This window comes from Pan paniscus, chromosome 16 (assembly GCF_029289425.2).
Source record: "Pan paniscus chromosome 16, NHGRI_mPanPan1-v2.0_pri, whole genome shotgun sequence".
NCBI classification, from domain to species: domain Eukaryota; kingdom Metazoa; phylum Chordata; class Mammalia; order Primates; family Hominidae; genus Pan; species Pan paniscus.
The window spans coordinates 7,748,057-7,767,595 of NC_073265.2; the positions used below are offsets into that span (position 1 = coordinate 7,748,057).

At 38.2% G+C, this 19,539-nt stretch overlaps 1 protein-coding gene across 4 annotated transcripts in view; it reads right to left on the reverse strand.

Moving 5' to 3' along the window:
* Window positions 1-286: 286 nt before the first annotated feature.
* Window positions 287-19,539, reverse strand: part of GABRG3 (gamma-aminobutyric acid type A receptor subunit gamma3) — a 558,288-nt gene continuing 539,035 nt past the window's right edge. For 3 of the 4 annotated variants that reach the window (XM_034938409.4, XM_055098678.2, XM_055098679.2), the window contains 4 exons: window positions 13,418-13,570; window positions 5,914-6,110; window positions 5,551-5,610; window positions 287-921 (listed from right to left, as the gene is read on the reverse strand). In XM_034938409.4, coding sequence (XP_034794300.1) covers window positions 640-921; window positions 5,551-5,610; window positions 5,914-6,110; window positions 13,418-13,570 — 692 coding nt within the window. In that variant the 3' untranslated portion in view covers window positions 287-639. Of the gene's footprint in view, window positions 922-5,532; window positions 5,611-5,913; window positions 6,111-13,417; window positions 13,571-19,539 lie in introns of all 4 variants that reach the window. The other variant, XM_034938408.4, reaches the window with a different exon arrangement.

A 19,539-nucleotide genomic window follows, 5' to 3' on the forward strand; every position in this document is an offset into this window, starting at 1 on the left:
ATTTTCTCCTCCAATGGAAACCGTAGACAATGCGAGTGTACTCTCCCCAGGCCTAGAATGAGGTTATTAGGTAAAGGGGTGCCAGCTAACGATGATGGTGCTGGAGCCAGAGAGGCCACAGAGAAAGGAGACTGGGGTTGGAACCCACTGCTGTTCACACTGGAGCACACACGTGCCCAGGCTGAGCCAGCAGGAGTGGGTCTCGGCCAGGGGTGATTCAACACTACTGAGTGCTACTACACCCAGGGCTGCAAAGGAAAGATACAGAAGGACTAGAGGCCTGAGAGAGCATCTCAGACATTCACTTGCACATTTTACAGATTTCTTTGCAAGGGTAATCAGCAGCTGCTTCCAATATCCAAAAACCATTCAGAAACAACACCAAGCTACAATTCAGTAGGGATTAGCAAGAATATTACTTTAAAACTCAATTAGCTGTGTGTGTGTATGTATGTGTGTGTGTAAAATACATAATAGAAACCTTTGCTGGGTACTTCCTGTGTTGCTGAAAGGTCATTTATAACAAGATACACTGAGCAGTGTCCTTCCTTGCTACTCCCGATTGGTCACTACTGGTCTGGGGACGACAGAAGGTCAAGTGTGTACCAAATGCTCTTCACTCTTCACTCTGAGCAACACTTAGAGATACAGGTATCCAACCCAGTAGACCAGGTTAAAGAGCAGGAAGGACGTGGGGAAAAAGACCCGGGAGTACGAGTCCAGCTCCAAGATGTCTATGTGAATACGCCCTTTTCTCCAGGATCCTGATTTACATTCTTCATAGCAGCAGAAGAAGCTCTGACAGTCTTTGCCATCCAGACACTCATAGACACAGGTATCTTCAAATTCCTGCCAGTAAACGGAATTGTTTAAAGTGATCATCGCAGGTGGTGGTGGCCTCATGTCCAGGAGGGAATAGTTCTGCAAGCAACAAGAATGACACAACAACCATCATAAAATGCAATAAAAACACACTGAGGTGTATGAAGCAGTAGGTCCATATTACATCTGTCTCCTATAGATAAAGAGGATGCGTGGGCGTGCCCATCCCCCACTCTTCCCCCCATGCTGGAGAGAGTTGAGAGAGTTGGTCTTTTTTTTTTTTCTTTTTTTGGTTTTAAGGAGCAGAGAGTTTAATAGGCAAGAAGGAAGGAAGAAGAAAAGAAAGAAGGAAGAAAGGAAGAAGCTTCCCTGAACAGAGACAGAGGGAGGGGGGCTCCAAAGCTGAGAGAGGAAACCCCTGGTCTTTTCAATCCTTGCAATTCTAATGCAAGGAAAATTGCATTGCAGTTTCAAATCTTGTATTTCCCAGATTATTAATGAAGAAGGTTAAGCATATTTTCAAATGTGTATTAGTCATTTGAAGTCCCTATTCTGCCTACTTTTCTGTGGTTTTGTAGTAAGTATGGACATATATTTATCCCTTAAGTGTGAAGCAGTATGTATATTGAAGTGGGGAGAGACAAATATGTTACTTTTTTCTAATTAGTGAAGAGTAAAACGTATGACTTGCAGGAATGATGAGAGGATCTTCATGTCCCATGTGATTCTGGTGACAGTGAGCTTTCAGTGTGAGGTGGCTGGACACCGCTTACCATCTCAAGAAGCATAACCAAAAATGTGCCCACCTACAATGCTTGCTTTTCTACCTCCCAAGCCCTCCTCCTGCAGTGGAAAAGTCCAAGTGGGGCAGATAAAGGAGAGAGAACAACATACTATTCACTCCTAAATGAGAAGAATCATTCCTAACCCTGAGACATGGCTGCAAATAGACTTGTCAATTCTTCAGACAGAGGCTGAGCTCTTCTAAAAAACTATGAAGTGTGCACTACATTGAATTCTGTTAAGGGGATACATTTCTAAATTGGACTGAATAATGGAAGGGAACTAAAAAGCATGTTTGCCTGTCTGCTTTGGTTTCATCTGTGCTGGTTGATCTGAGATGGGATGCCAATGGCAGCCATGGAGGGTGACACCAAGGAGGAGGTGGAGAGGGAACCCTTCTCAGTGGGCTTCCTGGCGAGGGCCTTTGCCTGGGTGTGGCACACTGCTGGGACAGAGGCCATTCAGAATTCATTAGAAAGCATCGTCACAACCTCTTATACTTTCATCCAAAAATATGATTCCAAGAAGACATGGCACTGCTTTCCCTCCTACTTTTGGGCCTCAATTTGATTGGACATGCTCATAGTCATGGGGTCATAAATCGGGGAGGGGTGGAAGTGTCGATCAGGCACTCAGATTCAGTACTTGCAGCCTTTGGTGCGTTCTTGTAAATGCGAAGCATCTGTGTGTGAGGACAGACCTAAATTAGCAGGACGGCCTGGACCACATGTTCACATGGTGTTGCTTGCTCCTCACACGTGTGGCCATCTCCCTCTGCTACCATTGGGGCCTCACGGTGCGGCTGCCCACCCTCCTCCTCCTCCACAATCCTGATGAGTAGGCAGAAATAAAAGTCCCGCTGTCTCTATGGGCCTAATGTGGACACGTCTCTTCTAGGTTAATGTTCTTTGTCCCGAGTGGGTGTAAACATCACCAAGCGTTTGCTAAAACATAGCAGTTCCCTTCCTCTACCCCACTGCATTGAAGGGATCTGCCTCCTTTTGACAACCTCCGGTTGAAAGATCTGCCTTTATTAACAAACAATTGCAATAAAGGTTTCCTACACGTGTGCTTTGACAGTGATCAGCCAGACATTCATCCACTCGTTGCTTCATGCCTCTGTGTAGTCCCTTGCTATGTGGATGGAACTGGGAGCTACCGGAGACACAGAGGAGAAGTCTGGCCATTTGCAAGGTAAGGCAGCCACACAGGAAGATTCTGACTTAGACGGGGAGGCAGAAGGCTCTGCTGATGTGGGGATGGCTCACCAGAGATCTAAAGGGCAACCCTTGGAGGCCACAGGCAGGGCAGCAGGATGGCCTCTGGAGCAAGAGAAACCTCCATTTCACTTCATTTAGGGAGCCAAAAAACACCTGGAGATCGTATTTACAATATTGAAAATAGCTCTTATTATGTCTTCATAGTTCACTGCTTCGAAATGAAACAAATTCCATTTTATAAGACTGAAGCAAAACGTAAGATGTTAAGAGCCCTAAACAGCTTAAGAACTTCTTTACTTGCCTCCTTTTCATTTGTCATGAAAATTTCAAACTGTGCCCAAGATAGAGATTTTAATTAACGATTCCCAAAGTCCTCTTTGGCCCAGCTGGGTCCCTGACTCCCTCCTCTTTTGTGTGTGTGTATAGCGCAGCCCCGTGAGTGTCCCAGAGCACCGTGCTTCCTGGGCACATGTGAAGTTCCTCAGCCTTGCATTTGACACGTTAGGAAAGGGGCACAGAGCAATTGGAACAGCTCGCCCCAGGCCACACATGTGACAGTTCACGGAGTCTGGCCCCTGTCCCTCATTACTCAGAGGCTGCCAATTTCTGCTGCTTTCTATTGGTAACGGTGGCTCCTTCACTAGCATAAGGCTGCAGACCGGAGGACAGACTTCCTTTTTCTTTGGCTTAGCATTATTCTTGCTACAGGTCTCTCTGGTTGTGTCTTCTCACCAGGCCTGGCACCCTTTCTGTCTGTGAATTATTTTTCTTTGTACTTCCTTTAAGGTCATTAAACTTTCCCACTTTCTCTTTTTTTTTTTTTTAATTTTCTGCTCATTTTGTGATAATATCTTTTTCTGTCTGTGTTAAAGGATTTTTTTCTTCTTTTGGCAGCATCATTTCTGTACTAAAGAGGTCAATGTTTCTCTCCTTCTTTCAACACCCAGGTGCTGGCTATGTGTGATGATGTGCACCCTTCCCCTCTCCCCTCTGTTTTGGTCCCACGCCACTTGGAAGCATTTGTTGGCAAAATCTGTATGTTCTCTGTAGCTCCCCGCAGCTGTAACAGTGATTTGCCCACTAACGTTCTGGAAGAACTATCACGATCCACACTTGCAGAGTGCAGATAACTATGTAGTCTCCTGACAATGGGCTGGAAGTGCGCTGCATATGAGGTCCCGATTAACAAGTAGCAAACCACCTGGCACTGCATATGAGGTCCTGATTAGCAAGTAGGAAAAACCACCTGCGGCTTATGGGTGGGCTTGAAACATTCGATTTAATTAGTAAATTGTAATTAGTATACATGTGTATAAAGGAATAAAAGTCATTATTGTAAATAAAAGTTGTTATATGATAAAAGTTGTTCACATCATTAATTTAAAAATATGTTTCTCGATTTTTCAGTAAAGCTACACTCTACCCTCTAGCCAAAAGAAATTCAGACTTGTTAATAGTTAAATGTAACAAATTTGTTTTTAAATTGTCAAACCTTGGTCAATATTTATAGGGCTTAATTTATCCACACTTTAATTTCCTTATTTGTAGAAAGGTTTGTTGTGAGAATAAAGTGAGTTGATACATGAAAACACAGAGAACATAATGTCAAGCATAGTGCTCAAAAGAAAGTGAGGGGGGTCATGTCATTTTGAGGGTAGGAAGGACCTTCCAAAGCAGAACACAAGAAGCAGAAACCACAAAAGAAAACACTAACAGATTTGACCACATGAAACAAAATAATACACGTAGAGAAAGGCACAAAATAGGATAGTGGCAATGTTGCCAATTCAAGTTGGAATAAAAACCACATGACAAACATTAATATCATGAATATATCCTATATGTGACTATATAAATTATATATTTTATAAAATACAATTTATATAATATGTAACATATACACCACTGTCAGATTGCTACCTTAAAATACTAATGAAAGTTAAAAAATATTTAAAAGCAATTCCCAAAAATGGAAATGCAAATCAAAAATAAACGAGTGACAATATTGTCAATAGTCAAAGAAATGCCAATGGGAAAAGTTTGCAGAGCTCATTTTCCTGCGTGACTATCAAACTGAATGCAGGGAAAGTTCGGGATGAGGTGTCTGGCATTGCTGATGGAGCTGGTGGAGTGCTATTTGGCAAAGACCATGCAACGCCTCTGCCCAAACATTCTGCTCCTAGGAATTTATAACCAAATACATAGTCACAGGTATATACAAATTGGTAGTGAAAAGAATGTAAATGCAAGTGAAAAATGTGGATAAGCCCAGTCAGTGTCCTGCCGAGATTGCTTGTGCATCAATCATGAGCATATGATATGATCATTAAAATGATCCTATAAAATAATATTTGTGGCACAAAACTTAAGTACATATAAGTAGATATGTTTGAGTTATAAAAGAGGCTATAAAACAATATAAAGATCATAATTCAGTTTTGCTAAAATGCATGAACCTATATTATTTGAGTGGCTAAAAGAGTCAGAACTATATATGCCATACACTAATCCCCATGTAGAAGGATTATGATTACTTTTCTCCTCTAATTTCCAAATTGTCAAAGTTGGATTTTTAACCTAATACTAAACACATTTTTGAAGTCAGCATGTGCATCACTCATTGGTCTTCAATACATGCATGCATCAACAGCAATCTATCTTTCAAATGCAATCTTAGTTTAGTGAAAGTTCTCAGAAATATTGGCACCTGCAATGCTATACGTACGGAAGGGGCTTGTAGGCTTATTCGCTCAGGAATCCATCTTGAGGAATCTGGATGTAGTAACTACAAGAAAAGAAGAAAAAATAACTAGGAAACTGTCATGAACATTTGCATCCAAGATCACTCTTAAGAGCCATCTTTAGGGTATGACTAAACCAAACCACGTCACCGGTAGGTGACACCAGAGATGTCTTAGAGTCACATTCACATCTTCAGAATCCCTGTCTGGTTTTGAAAAGTCTTGTTGAATTGGGTATTTATATCATGCTTTATACGATCCTTAGGAATACAACTGCATTTAAGTACACACTCATCTCAAACAGCGCCCCCGTTACCTCCCAGAGAACCTTTGCTACTGCAGCTCACCGATGTTGTCTTCTTCGTGGTGGTTGGTTTTCTACAGCTGGAATAGTAGTTGAGGGTGGCATACTCCATCAGCGCGGCGAAGACAAACAGGAAGCACACGGTCACAAAAAGGTCCATGGCGGTCACGTAGGACACGCGTGGCAAGGACTTCCTGGCGATGGTGCTCAGGGTGGTCATGGTCAGCACCGTGGTGATGCCTGAACAGGGGACGGGTAGCATGTTGTAAAAGGGTGCAACACGCAACAGGAATCCCAGACGGTCACCCACATCCCTCCACCCCAGCACGGCTGCCTTACAGGAATCCCTGATGCTGCATACCTCATGTAATGTTACTTTGAATTTTAATGTCCATACAATTTTATAAGCAATGTTTCAATGAAATTTCTTATTATAGTCTTCACAATAACATTAAAGTGCCTGAATCAAATCAACACCTTTCAATTCATTCAGTAATTCTCTCATTGTTGGTAATTTTTAACGTAGACGCTCTTTTTGGCAGTCCTATATGTTCCCTGCTGTTCCACACCTCACATTTCTGCCCAGCTAAATCCTTTTATTTCTGACTTCTCCTCACCTCCCCAGTTTGAAAACCCTTACTATTCTTGAAGACCCGGCTCCAGCACCACTCTTGCCTTCCACACAGAGCTGACAACATGCACATCTGCAGTATCCCTGTACCTTCTACTATCTCAGCTTTTTTTGTTTTCATTATCACAGGGAATCGCATATGTCTTTACATACCTGTCTCCTAGATAGATTGTGTGGTCTTCAAGACAAAAACAGCCCCTTACTTGTCTTTGTTTGCCTGTCCCCCAGCACAGATGCTAGCACATTTGAGGCATTTAAATGAATGCTTTGCATCGAATGAATCAATTAATTGGTAATACTCAATGTTGGTTTGACTTCGACTATTTTATATGCATGGGTCAACACTGGATGTTTAAGCAAATATTGTGGAAAACATTCAGAAAAGAGACACAGACACACACGAGATGGATAGCTTAGAAGGGAAAACATGAAAAAAGACATGGAGACTATTGAACATAAGAATAAAATGAAGAAGAGCGATTATCATGTGAAACAGGCTAAGACTGACTCTCCCGAGTCTTCCCAAGAAATCAGGACCTGTCAGGACTACTAGACAGGGAAGGTTAGTGACCCCAGATTCATGGGCCCCAGAATCACAGGAATCTGAATTTTAACAGTCACCACCTCTGTAGCTCAATGGGACTACAGTAAAATATCTGCATCGCAGTACTAGTCAGAGAGTAGGTACACAGGACAGATGAGGACACATTACTTTCCACCTTTGCTGCAGCATCACAGCCTCTGTTTAGTTCCTCCCTGCATCTGCTCAAGGCAATTCTGCCAGGGCCAGGTGGAGAATGGGTCTCAAAGCATGGGGTGGACAGCTTGTAGAGGCGTAAAGAGTACTACCTGAAAATCCAAGCCCTCCACCTTGCTCTAGGCCTTCTCAGCATTTGGCCATGAGGAGTCACTTACCATCTTTGAATCAGTTTCCTTAACTTGTGCAGTGAAAATAGAATGCCAGGCACTCTTTAATATAGGTGGTAAGATTTCATGGAAAAACGCTATGTAAACTGGAAAAGTCTATACTTATGTCAGATGTAGTTTTATGGAAAAAGCTCTTTAGAAAAAAATTATTTTATTTTATTTACTTTTTTAAGTTCTATGGAACATGTGCAGAATGTGCATGTTTATTACATAAACGTGTGCCATGGTGGTTTGCTGCACCTATCAACCCATCACCTAGGTATTAAGCCCAGCATGCATTAGCTCTTTTCCCTAATGTTCTCCCCCAGGGAATACTATGCAGCCATAAAAAAGAATGAGATCATGTCCTTTGCAGGGACATGGATGAAGCTGGAAGCCATTATCCTCTTTTAATAAACATCCAATTCAGCTTTTAAAAATGTGACCATATCATGTCTAAGAAGAAGTTCAAAATCTTAGTTTCTATTTCAATAGAAATACAAACTGTTTGTGTCTGTAATTTCCATAGACCTTGTCCATCAGTTGTCATGAGTGGCCTGTATTCCAGATGTAGACAATGGCCATGTGTTTTATCCTCCCCACTTCCACCCCTACCCTGAAACTTCACCCTGCTGAAGAAAAATAAACCTTAGGCATTTCTATTTAGTTCAGGGATCTAAGCTACCTAGTAAAGAAGAGTGATCTGCAAAAACACCTGTTGGCGTGACTTCCTCTTTGGGGAAAGCACAAAGGAGTTCAGGAAGGTTATCTCAGCTGAGTCTAGTACATATAGGATGCTTTGGGGATGATTCTGGTCTCACAGAATCCTAGAACAACTTTCTTCTTGACTTTGGAGGGATGAGTGAATATAAATCCTGGCATCTTACTGCAGTCAGAAGTAAACCTCCTAATTTAAACACAAACTAAAATAACACATTTTGATATTGGCTTTTTTTTTTTCATTCAGCACAATGCCCTTGACACATTTAAACTGCTGCTTCATCGATAGTTTGTTCTTTCCTACTGCTGAGTAGTATTTCATGGTTTGGGTGTTCCATAGTTTCGTTAGCCTTTCACTTGTTGCGGGATATTTTGCTTCTTTCCAGTTCCTGGTGATTACATGAACATTCATGTCAGTGTAACAATATCATCCTATTTCAAGTGACTTTCTTGGAGACACATTGTAGTTGGATCATACTTTATTTTTTTAATCCTCTCTGCTAATTTCTGCTTTTTTACTGGTACGTTCCAGCAATTTACATTGAATGTAGTTATTAATATTTAAGATGTAACTATCCCATTTTATATTGTGTTTCCTGTTTGTTTGTTCCTTTATAATATCTTGTTTTCTTTTTCCTGCCTTCCCATGGGTTATCTCAACATATTTTAGAACTTGATTTTGCTTTACCTACAGTGTTTTTGAGGCGTGTCACTCTTTGTAGCCTTTTTAGTGGTTCCTCCAGTATTATAAATACATAATTTATCATATTTAACATTTTACCAATGTGACTGAAATGTAGAAACTTTATTTCGCCTTACTCTTCCTTGATTTTAATATAATTGTCTTAAATATTTCCTTTAATTAGTTTAGTAATTACATCAAGTAGCATTATGATTTTTTGCTTCAACCATTATAAGTAATTTAGAAAACTCAAAAGGCAAAGGAAAGTCCATTTTACTTGCCCATATTTTCACTTTTTGTATTTTTTCTTTATTTCTTTTGTTAAAAATTTCTTCTCTTATCATTTTCTATTTCAAGAAATTCCATTAGCCATCATTTTAGGGGACATCAGCTAGTGACAAATTCTCTTTGTTCTTCTTTGTCTGAGAATGGATTTCTCGTTTATTCTTAAATGATACTCTCATTGGGTATAGAATTCTGGGTTGACTATTATTTCCATTCAGCATTAAAAAATGCTGCGCTACTTCCTCCTTGCCTCCATGGTTTGGATGAGAAATCCATTGTCATTCAATTTGTTTTTTCTATATAGGCAAGGCGACGTTTCTTTGCTACTCTCAATAATTTTTCTTCAGTTTTTAAGAGTTTGATTATGATGTGTCTTTACCTAACATTCTTTGGATTTAACCTATTTGGGATTAATTCAGCTTCTTGGATCTCTAGATTTATGCCTTTTGGCAAATTTGAGTATTTTTTATCCATTGTTTCTTTGAATATTTTTTTTAGCCCCATTCTATTTCTCTTTTTCTGGAACTTCAATGACACAAATGTTGGATCATTTCCCTCTCCAATATTTGTGTCAACATTTGAAGATATCCCTAAACTCAGTTGATCATTATTTTTTTCAATATATTTCCTCTCTGTTGCTCAAATTGGTAAATTCTTGTTGTTCTATCTCATGGTTCACTGATTCTTTCCTCTGTCTTATCTTCTTTTGTTAAGCACATCCAGTGAGTTTTTCATTTTGGCATTGTATTTTTCAGTTCTAAAAATTTCATTGAGTTCTTCTTTATATCCTCTATTTCTTTGTGGAGCTTTTCTATTTTTTCATTTAGTTGAAGCATGTGTGCATTCGCTCATTGAAGCACATTTATGACTGATTATTTTAAAATCCTAGTCAGATAATTCTAACAACTGTGTCATCTTGATATTGGCATTTTCTTTTTGATATGATGAGTGATATTTTATTGTATCCTGGACATTTCTGGTATAATTTTTTCAGACTGAAATATTATATAGAAAATCTTTAAAGTATTCATACTTACAACATATTTAGAACAAAAATATTAATATAAAGACTAATAAATTAAATTAAATTTCTGCACATCAAATGCATAAAAAGAGGAGAAAGATGCTATTCATTGGAAAAATGTATTTATTTTATATAAATACAAAACCACAAATCTTCATGATGTTTCTTTTTATCTAATAACATGAAATATCTATTCAAGTGTGTTTTCATGTCAGAAATGTTTTAAAGTTTTCCTCACCTAAGATTCACTTTCTGGTCTGAGAAATCTTTATCTAATCTAATATAATCCTAACATTTTTCTAGAAATTTAACATTTCTAGTTTTACCATTTGAGTATAATCCATTTTAAGTAATTTTTTGTGTATGGCAGGAGATGGATATTGAAATTCACTTTCATGATGTAATTATTAGGTGCAGAGTTCTGTAATATCCAATAGCTCAAAGACATTGATATTGGTGTTCAGATCCTCCATTCCTTTACTGGCTTTTTGGTTGTTGACTGGTTTAATCACTTAAATAAGTGGACAAATGTGCTTGTTTGTGTACACTGCTGATAGAAGTATATTTAAATATCAAACTGTGATTGATTTTAAAAATTTATCCTCTTCTCAGTTTTTGTTGCTTTTAATATGAAGCTCTAATACTAGGCACAGGCACATTTATGAATGTTTTGTCTTTCTGTTGAATTTACCCTTTTATTATTATTATATGCTCCTATTTATTTCTACATTGAATTCTTAGCTATGCTTTTTATTATATTTTCACACATTTTTAACAGATTCCAATAAGATTTCTTAATATATCTACTTAGAATTTTTTTAGAATTACTTCACCCATTTTTATACCACATAGGAACATAGTTCCATATGTCCCCCAACCTCATTGCTATTTATGGCTTACATTTTATTTTTTCTGATGTCATAAGTCCCATCTTGCAATATTATTATTTTCACTTTAATTGAAAGAATAAAAATAGAAAACTAGTTTTTTTAAACTTCACCGCATACTTACCATTTCTGATGTTTTTCATTACTTCTTGTAAATCCATTTTTCTATTGATTATTTCTATTAACCTAATTAGCTTGCTTTAGCATTTTCACTATGGTTTTAGATTTTCTGTGATAAATTAGCACAGATTTTGTTTATCTAAAAAAATCTTCATTCTGATGAAATTTTTGAAGTATATTTTCTCTAGATATAGAATTTCAGTACTTTAAAGATGGCAACTGACTATCTTCTGGTCTCCATTATTGCACATGAAGAATCAGTCAGTCATATTTTTGCTCATCCACATGACAGGACATTTTTATTTATCTACTTTCAAGTATTCTCTTTATTTTTGATTGTCATCATTTGGACTATGATGGTTTTCTTTGTATTTATCTTACTTGTATCTCACTAAGCTATTTGAATTTGTAGGCTGATGTTTTTCACCAAACATTGGAATTTCTTAACCACATGTTTTCAAAAATATTTGTCCTCATTCTTTTTCTCTTCTTATTCTGCTTTTAACTATCACCTCAGTTATAGTCAGTTATAGTTATGTTATGCATATTCATATTGTATCACAGGTCACTGGGACTTCTTTCTTTTTAATCTTTTATTCCTTTGATCTTCAGATTAGATAAATTTCATCTGGTGGTCTTCAATTTTATATAAACTTTTATTTCTGCCATCTTCAATCTGCTCTTAAGTCTAGTTAGTGAATTTTTCAATCAAGATATTATACATTTCATTCTAGAATTTCTTTTTATATACTTTCTGTGATGAGATAACCCATCTATTCATTAATTAAAATCATATTATCCTTTAAGTCTTCATTGTTATAATAGCTGTTGTTAAAGTCCATGCCTACTGAGTCAGCAATAGACTTCTCTTTGCTTTTTATTAATCCTTCTTTCTTTGTAATCATGGGTAACATTTTTCTACATCTTAGAATGTCTAATAAGTTCTTAACTCCTTATAATGTAAAGAGTCTGCACTATATTATCTTTTTAAGAAGCTCTTTGAATTCTTCTGACAAACAGTTAATTTACTGATGGTTCTCCTTGATCTTGTTATTGCTTGGTTCAAGCTTCATTAAAGGACGTCTAGGGTACCCCCTTTATTTCTAGGCACAGACTTTTTGGTGTCTAAACTAAACATCTTATTGTTAATAAAGTTCCTCAATTCTTCTGGCTATAAATTTATTATCTGACTGCACCGTGAAATTCTAGCTTCTGTGTCTTGAGCCCAGAACAACTATTCTCTGTAGGATTTTCATAGTCTCAATTTGTACAAACATAGTTATATATTATATCACTTTGAAGCTTATCTTTAGATGTCTTGTGTACAGTGACATCTAATATATGTAACTATGAAGCCATAACCCCAAGGGTTAGTCACGAAATCTGTGTTGATTTGCCTACAATTCTATCATGTATTTTCTATAAGCATGCAAATCTAGTATAGGTAGAGGATATTACAGGCTAATTAATCTCTTGGCATCTGGTCTACCCAGGCCCAGTGCTTTGTTCTTGAACAAATAAATAAAAAAAAAACACAGAGAAATAACAATGCAAATATGAGAGATGTTGCAGAAATTTGAAATTGAGACAGCTTCCTCTTTTCTATAGGATTTTTTTTAGGGGAAAACAATCTCTATATTCAGTCTTACATATTACCTGCCTTCAAAAAATCAAAACATTGAAAGTTAAGCAAAATTCCTGTCAGAAAGGAAACCTGACATAATATATGTTGCACAGTTCTAAAACTACTGAAAGTTAGTGTTTTATTAAGAAGATTTTGGGAACCAGAGAAAAATTCATAAAAAGACTGAGTTTTAGTGTGTGCTCACAGCTGAAAAGAATGATCATTTTCTCGTTTGCTGATAAAGTTGCTATATACAAGCAGAGCTTCAATTATTGATCAACTATTTTTTACCAATACTATGTCTTCAGTCCTCAGAGGTGTGTGGCAAATTCTGTTTCCTGACATTAACGTACGGGGACTTTTGAGTTGACAGGTTCTGGGATGTGCCTGTGTTTTTGTGATCATATCCGCCTGTGATACAGGATACTATCACAGTGGATTTACTGTGAATCTCCTACGCCGTCTTGATTTAAGTGGCGTACATAGAATCCCATTGTGAGAAAGAACAGCCTTGCTTGGCTTCTTAAGAGAAAATTCTAAGCATGGTTCAAGTCACCCTCAAATGAGATCATTCACATTTAAATAGTCTTTTACATTGAAGGTATTTTTTATGAATGCTTCTATATTACAATTACGCAAATTTGTGGAAGAGATTTTTTGAAACTCACCTAATGCTGTTCTTGCTGGCGTAGCATCTTTTTTGATCCAAAATGACACCCAGGATAAAACCACAGTCAGTATACAGGGAATGTATGTCTGAATGGTGAAGTATCCCATTCTTCTACTCAATTCAAAATATATAGTCATGACAACATAATCACCTGTAATAAAATATTGTCAAAATTAAGACAACTTTGATGGGTCAAAAATAATTCAGGAAAATAATTTACAATTTATTTTGTTAAGTGAATGACTTGGATAAAAATGCACAACTACAACAATATCAAATCAGGAAATGGATCAAAATGCTGGTTTTCTTAAACTTAATTTTCATAGTATCCATGGCTGTACCAGGCATTTAATCGGTCAGTGTAAAGGGCACAAAACGAACATATTCACGGATAGAGTGAGAACACATGCAGATCTCTTCCACGACAGGCCATGAGTTGATGAGCTATTATCGCTTGAGTCCTTCCACAGGTTGTACAATTAAATTCAAGAGTAACCGGTAAACTCAACCCTCAAACAGACCCAGGGTCATTTTAAGGGATGCTTTTCCAATGATAACAAAGCTATCATGTCTTACATAAACTTGTGTAACCCTTTTATATTTTTATTTATTTATATCATTAAGTTTTGCTTATCAACTTTGCACTTTGTTTTAATTAATGTATGTATATTTATCTGATCCTTTTGTAACCCAGGACTTAAGCTGTGCCAACCCAGAAACAAAAAGGAGTAATCATTTCCTGACATTCCACTCTCTTCTACCGAAGCAGAACCACACCATAAAGAAGCTGAGAGCAATGCAGATGTGACTAGAGATTCCATAAGATCCCCCGGGGGCTTGAAAGAGGGTGCATGCTTAATACATTGTACATTTTCTCCCCAAAGCATCTCCATTCATTTCTTGTCCAGGCCACCTCTTGCTGAGATTATCTCCTCATCCTCATCCTCCCCATTTGAATCCTCCACCCCTTTCGCCTGCTGGATTCAGTCATCCAGTGCCCGAAATCCACCATGTCCAGAACTGAACTATCACCTTCCCCGTGCCAATACCTCCTCTTCTTTCAGGTCCATCTCTCACTTGTTCAAAGAGGAAACCAAAAAGCCACCTCTGACTCCTCCTTTTCTCTTCTCAATGGTTCTATATGATCCATTGCTCTCAAATCCTTTCCCCATCTAGTCCAAGCTACCACCTTCTGCCATAGATCCAAGCTTATCTCCTAATGACCAGTCCTTTTTGCTCTAAATCATTCTACCTACTGCCATCAAAAGGAACTTTGTAAAACACTAGTATCATTTTAGCCTTCTCCTTATTAGCTGCCCTTGCACAGCTGTGACACTTTTATGTGGTCCACATCATTCTGCATTAAACACTCCTTGCCCTGTGCTCTCTACACGCTTGGCATCTTGTCTACCCAGGGCCTCAGACTTGCCAAAACCCTTTCCACACTCCTCTGAATTCCTTCCCATCTGCATAGCATGCTCTTCTTTTTATTTCCCCAGCATCTAGATAGTTCCTATTCACTCACTTAGCTTAAAAATCACTTACTTCCCCAGGAAATCTTCCCTGACACCTTCCCATAAATTGGATGGATTTGTTTCTATAATTACTGGTACAATATCTATCTTAAAACCAATAAACTGGTTGGTTTATAGAATATGTCTCTCTTGTTTACCAATGTTGGCTAACCATAATAAATTAATTAATATTTGCTGAATGAAAAGACTATCACTGACGTCCCATTTTTTTTTTTTTTTGAGACAGAGTTTCACTCTTGTCACCCAGGCTAGAGTGCAATGGCACAATCTTGGCTCACTGCAACCTCCGCCTTCCAGGTTCAAGCAATTCTCTTGCCTCAGCCTTTCAAGTAGCTGGGATTACAGGCATGTGCCACCACGTTTGGCTAATTCTTTTTTTTTTTTTTTTTTTTTTTTTTAGTGAGTTGGGGTTTCACATGTTGATCAGGCTGGTCTCGAACTCCTGACCTCAGGTGATCCACCTGCGTTGGCCTCCCAAAGTGCTGGGATTACAGGCATGAGCCACCACGCTCAGCCCAAAGTCCCATTTTTACTTAAAAGATTGACAGGGAGATGGTATTGGTCTCAGATGAAAACTATGCTCCCAATAAATAAGAATTTTTTGCAGGATGAAATACTCTGTTGTAGCAATATTTAGAGTTGTTGATAGAAACATCAACTTTGATATCATTTACCAAGAAACATTTAAAAATTTAAACAAATTAGTATTTCAGTACAAAGGAATTAGGATGATTAGCCTGAAGCAATAGAGCACAAGTATATATTTTAAAGTAATGTGAATGCTAAAATTACATTATTTCCTAAGGAAATGTGATTTGAATTATGTGTGATTCTTAATGTCTATTAATTTTTTGCATAAAATTGCAATCAAAACCCTAGAGGAATAAACAAACAAGCTAACATACAGAAAAACAAAGCACAATAAATCACCCTAGGAGTTATGCAGAGTCCAAATGGAACATCCAAAGAGTAATTTCATTTATCACCTCTGCAGGTTACTGACAAGATAAACAGAAAGACAACTCCAGACAAGATGCACAATTTATTACAGCAAATCCACCTGCTTTCTCCCTGCCTGGGGTGAGAGGAGCTCCCCATGCCTGTGCTCAGTATACTCCCTTGCCTAATTCAGAAGTCTACCCGGGCATCCATGGTTATTAGCTTCCATGGTCATCCTACTGAGGCTCTGCCTTTCCCAGACATGGGTGCTTTGCAGGAGGGAGGCAGTAGCATCAGTGAAAGTCCCAGTGTTGGGTGCATGACTGGAGGTATGCACAATATGGAGGTGTGCACGATACTGGCAATGACGGAGGAGGCAGCATCAGACAAAGTCCCAGTGCTGGGCACAATATGGAGGTGTGCATGATACTGGCAATGACGGAGGAGGCAGCCTCAGACAAAGTCCCAGTGTTGGGCACATGCATGGAGGAGTGCACGATACTGGCAATGATAGAGGAGGTGGCACTAGTCAAAGTCCCAGTGCTGGGCGCATGCATGGAGGTGTGCACGATGTTGTCAGTGATGGAGGAGGCAGTGGCACCAAAGTCCCAGTGCTGGGCGCATGCATGGAGGTGTGCACGATGCTGTCAGTGATGGAGGAGGCAGCAGAATGACCCATGAAGATGACTTCTTCCTCAGCTCATATTCAGAGGAAAGTCAGGACCTGAAACTTGTTATTTCCAATCCCAAATACTTGTTTTATTTATTTCATTAGATAGCAATCCATTCTCAATAATTGCTTTTTAGCATTAAACATAGAAATAAAATTTGCCCCAGGATGATGTTTTGAAACGTCACAGTGGACTAGTTGGGACTTTTCTATTTACTTATTTATTCATTTATTTTAGAGTTAGTAAGTTCCATATCTGGTAGTTCCCACCACCAGAGAGAGACTGACATGCATTTATTTGCTCTCAGTGATTCCATGTTCACATTCTCAGAAAGCCTCTGACACGGTCAATTTCAGACAGGTCAGAATCAGATAAATAAAACCAGTGGTGTAGAAGATTGTATTGGCTTAGATTAGATTGCTGCCCATCTTGGACAAATCAACTTCAACTGAGGCAGGTTCAGGTAAGAACATGGCAGCTCCCAGGCTGGCTGTGGAAGGAGGAGCAGTTCCCAGAAGATGGGGCTTTATCCCCAGAAGAAAGATAGGTTGACGGGTAGGAATAACAGAGGTAATCTGGCTTGGAAACACCAAAGGAAGTAAGTGTACAAATTTTCTTTGTCGTATCATTTAATGACTCTATATTGAAGTATATTTCCATGTTTCTCAGAGAACATAAAATTATTGTTTATTCACACTTCATACAATTAGTTTATTGTAAAATACAAGGACATGGTACATTTAAAGACCTTTTTCTTCATTTTACTAAACTTTATGTTTGCAAAATTATCATTTTAATGAATCAGTAGGTAGATAATAAATTATTATTGAAAAAGGAAGTTGGTAGGGGTGTTTTTTTTCTCTGAAAATGCTAACCGGCTGCTAGATTACATCTTGTGGGCCACATTAATAAAATACCAAATATATAAGCAAATTTACAATTTTTAAATTCTAGGTTTCTGTTTTGAAATTTGACAGCAACATAGCATCTTATGCTTTAAAAGTCCAGTCGAGTTTCAGATAGAGATCTTCACAGAAAATTTAAAAAAGGAAAACCCTTCACAGAATGTATTTCTAATGTATGCGCTCTAAAGATGTTCCCACCTGAATTTATCATCCCATTTAATTGGTAAGTTTGGAAGTTCATATAGATATTTTCAATACTCCAACTCCTCTACGGACTAGGTGAATCTTTTGTAATTGCATTATTCCCAGAGTATACTATTTCAAAACCATTATTTACTCATGCCATAGATACCACATTTCTTTATTGCATCTCTGGCACCAAAAACATCCTTTGAGTCTCCTTTAAACGTTGTTATTTCCCTCCATCTCCTCTCTTTCTCATGGCCATCTCTTCCCCATCCTCCCGACCCCACCAACTTACAGATATATCCAGCCTGGTTTCCTTTCAAAATTGCCTAAGCTTAATACTCTCTGAAAAGCCACCTGAGGCCTGGAGATTAGCAAGCAATGCTCAGCCAAAAAGCCTAATGTTCTCCATCTTATTCTTCAAGTTTGCCCTGAGGTGACTTGTCTTTTTCTTCTCTTTATTACATTTGTTTATAAAAAGAAGTTCCAGCCGGTCGCGGTGGCTCAACCTGTAATCCCAGCAATTTGGGAAGCCGGGTTAGGTGGATAACCCGAGGTCAGGAGTTCAAAATCCGCCTGGCCAACATGGTGAAACCCCGTCTCTACTAAAAATACAAAAAGTTAGTTGGGTGTGGTGGTGGATGCCTGTAATCCGAGCTACTTAGGAGGCTGAGGCAGGAGAATCTCTTGAACCTGGGAGGCAGAGGTTGCAGTGAGCCGAGAACTATCTCGGAATGCCACTGCATTCCAGCCTGGGCAACGAGAGCAAAACTCCGTCTCAAAAAAGAAAAAAAAAAAAAATTAAGAAACATTAAAAAAGAAGTTCCTAATTTTAGGGAAATTAAATTTATCAACCTTTTATTTTACCATTCATACCATTTGTGTCATTCTTGAGAATCTGTTCCTTAACCCAGGACCATTAAGTTCCCTTACACAAGTTTTGCTTTTCTCCTAGTTTTCCTTCTATGCAATTACTTGTTCTCCAATTCAAGTTTTCTGAATTCTGTGATTAGTGGCTACATCATCATTTATTGCCACTTCCAGTCATCTGCAGGCCCACCTCTCTTTTATTTGTGTGTTCGTATCTGTATGAATCTGTGTGTGCATTTTGATTCTGCCACATAACCACACTGTCTTAATCAGCATAACTGTGGCAGACACACCCTAAAGTGACCCCAGTTAGTCATATAGTTGTATTGTTCCTTCCTCGTGAGTGTGGGCAAAACCTGATTTGGTTTCACTTGATGGATCAACTCCCTTGATTGAATTTCTTTATATGGCAAAGATGAATAAATTTTGCAAATGTAATTAAGACCCAAAATCTGTTGATTTCAAGTTAATCAAAGATTATCTTGGGTGGCCCTGACTTAATCAGGTGAAAGATGTTAAAAGAAAGACTGAGCCTTTCATGAAGAGAGAGACTGTCCTCTGGTCTCTACAGCTGCGAATAATAATTCTGTCAACAACTTGAGTTTGGAAATTGATTCTTCCGTAGTCAAGTCTCCAGATGAGACTGAAGCTCAGCCAACTCCTTAATTGCAGCCCTAAGAGCCTAAACGAAGTTCCCCGCTAAGCCACACCTAATTCACAGAAATTATAAGGTCATAAATGTGTTTTGTTTTAAACCACTAAGTTTGTGGCAATTTGTTAAACTGTAATGGAAAACTAATACAATAGCATTGGTCACAAGTACAGAAGCTGCCAATCTTTGTATTCTTCTCCATGGATGCCTTGGCTCTTCTTCGGTCTTTGTGCTTATAAAATTGTAGAATCAGTTTAAAAATTTTTCATAAACACTGTTGGTATTTTGATTGGAATAAATTATGCATCCTCATTTATTTATATAATCAGTGTAGCTGCCTGAAAGTACAGCAGTTAAGAAAA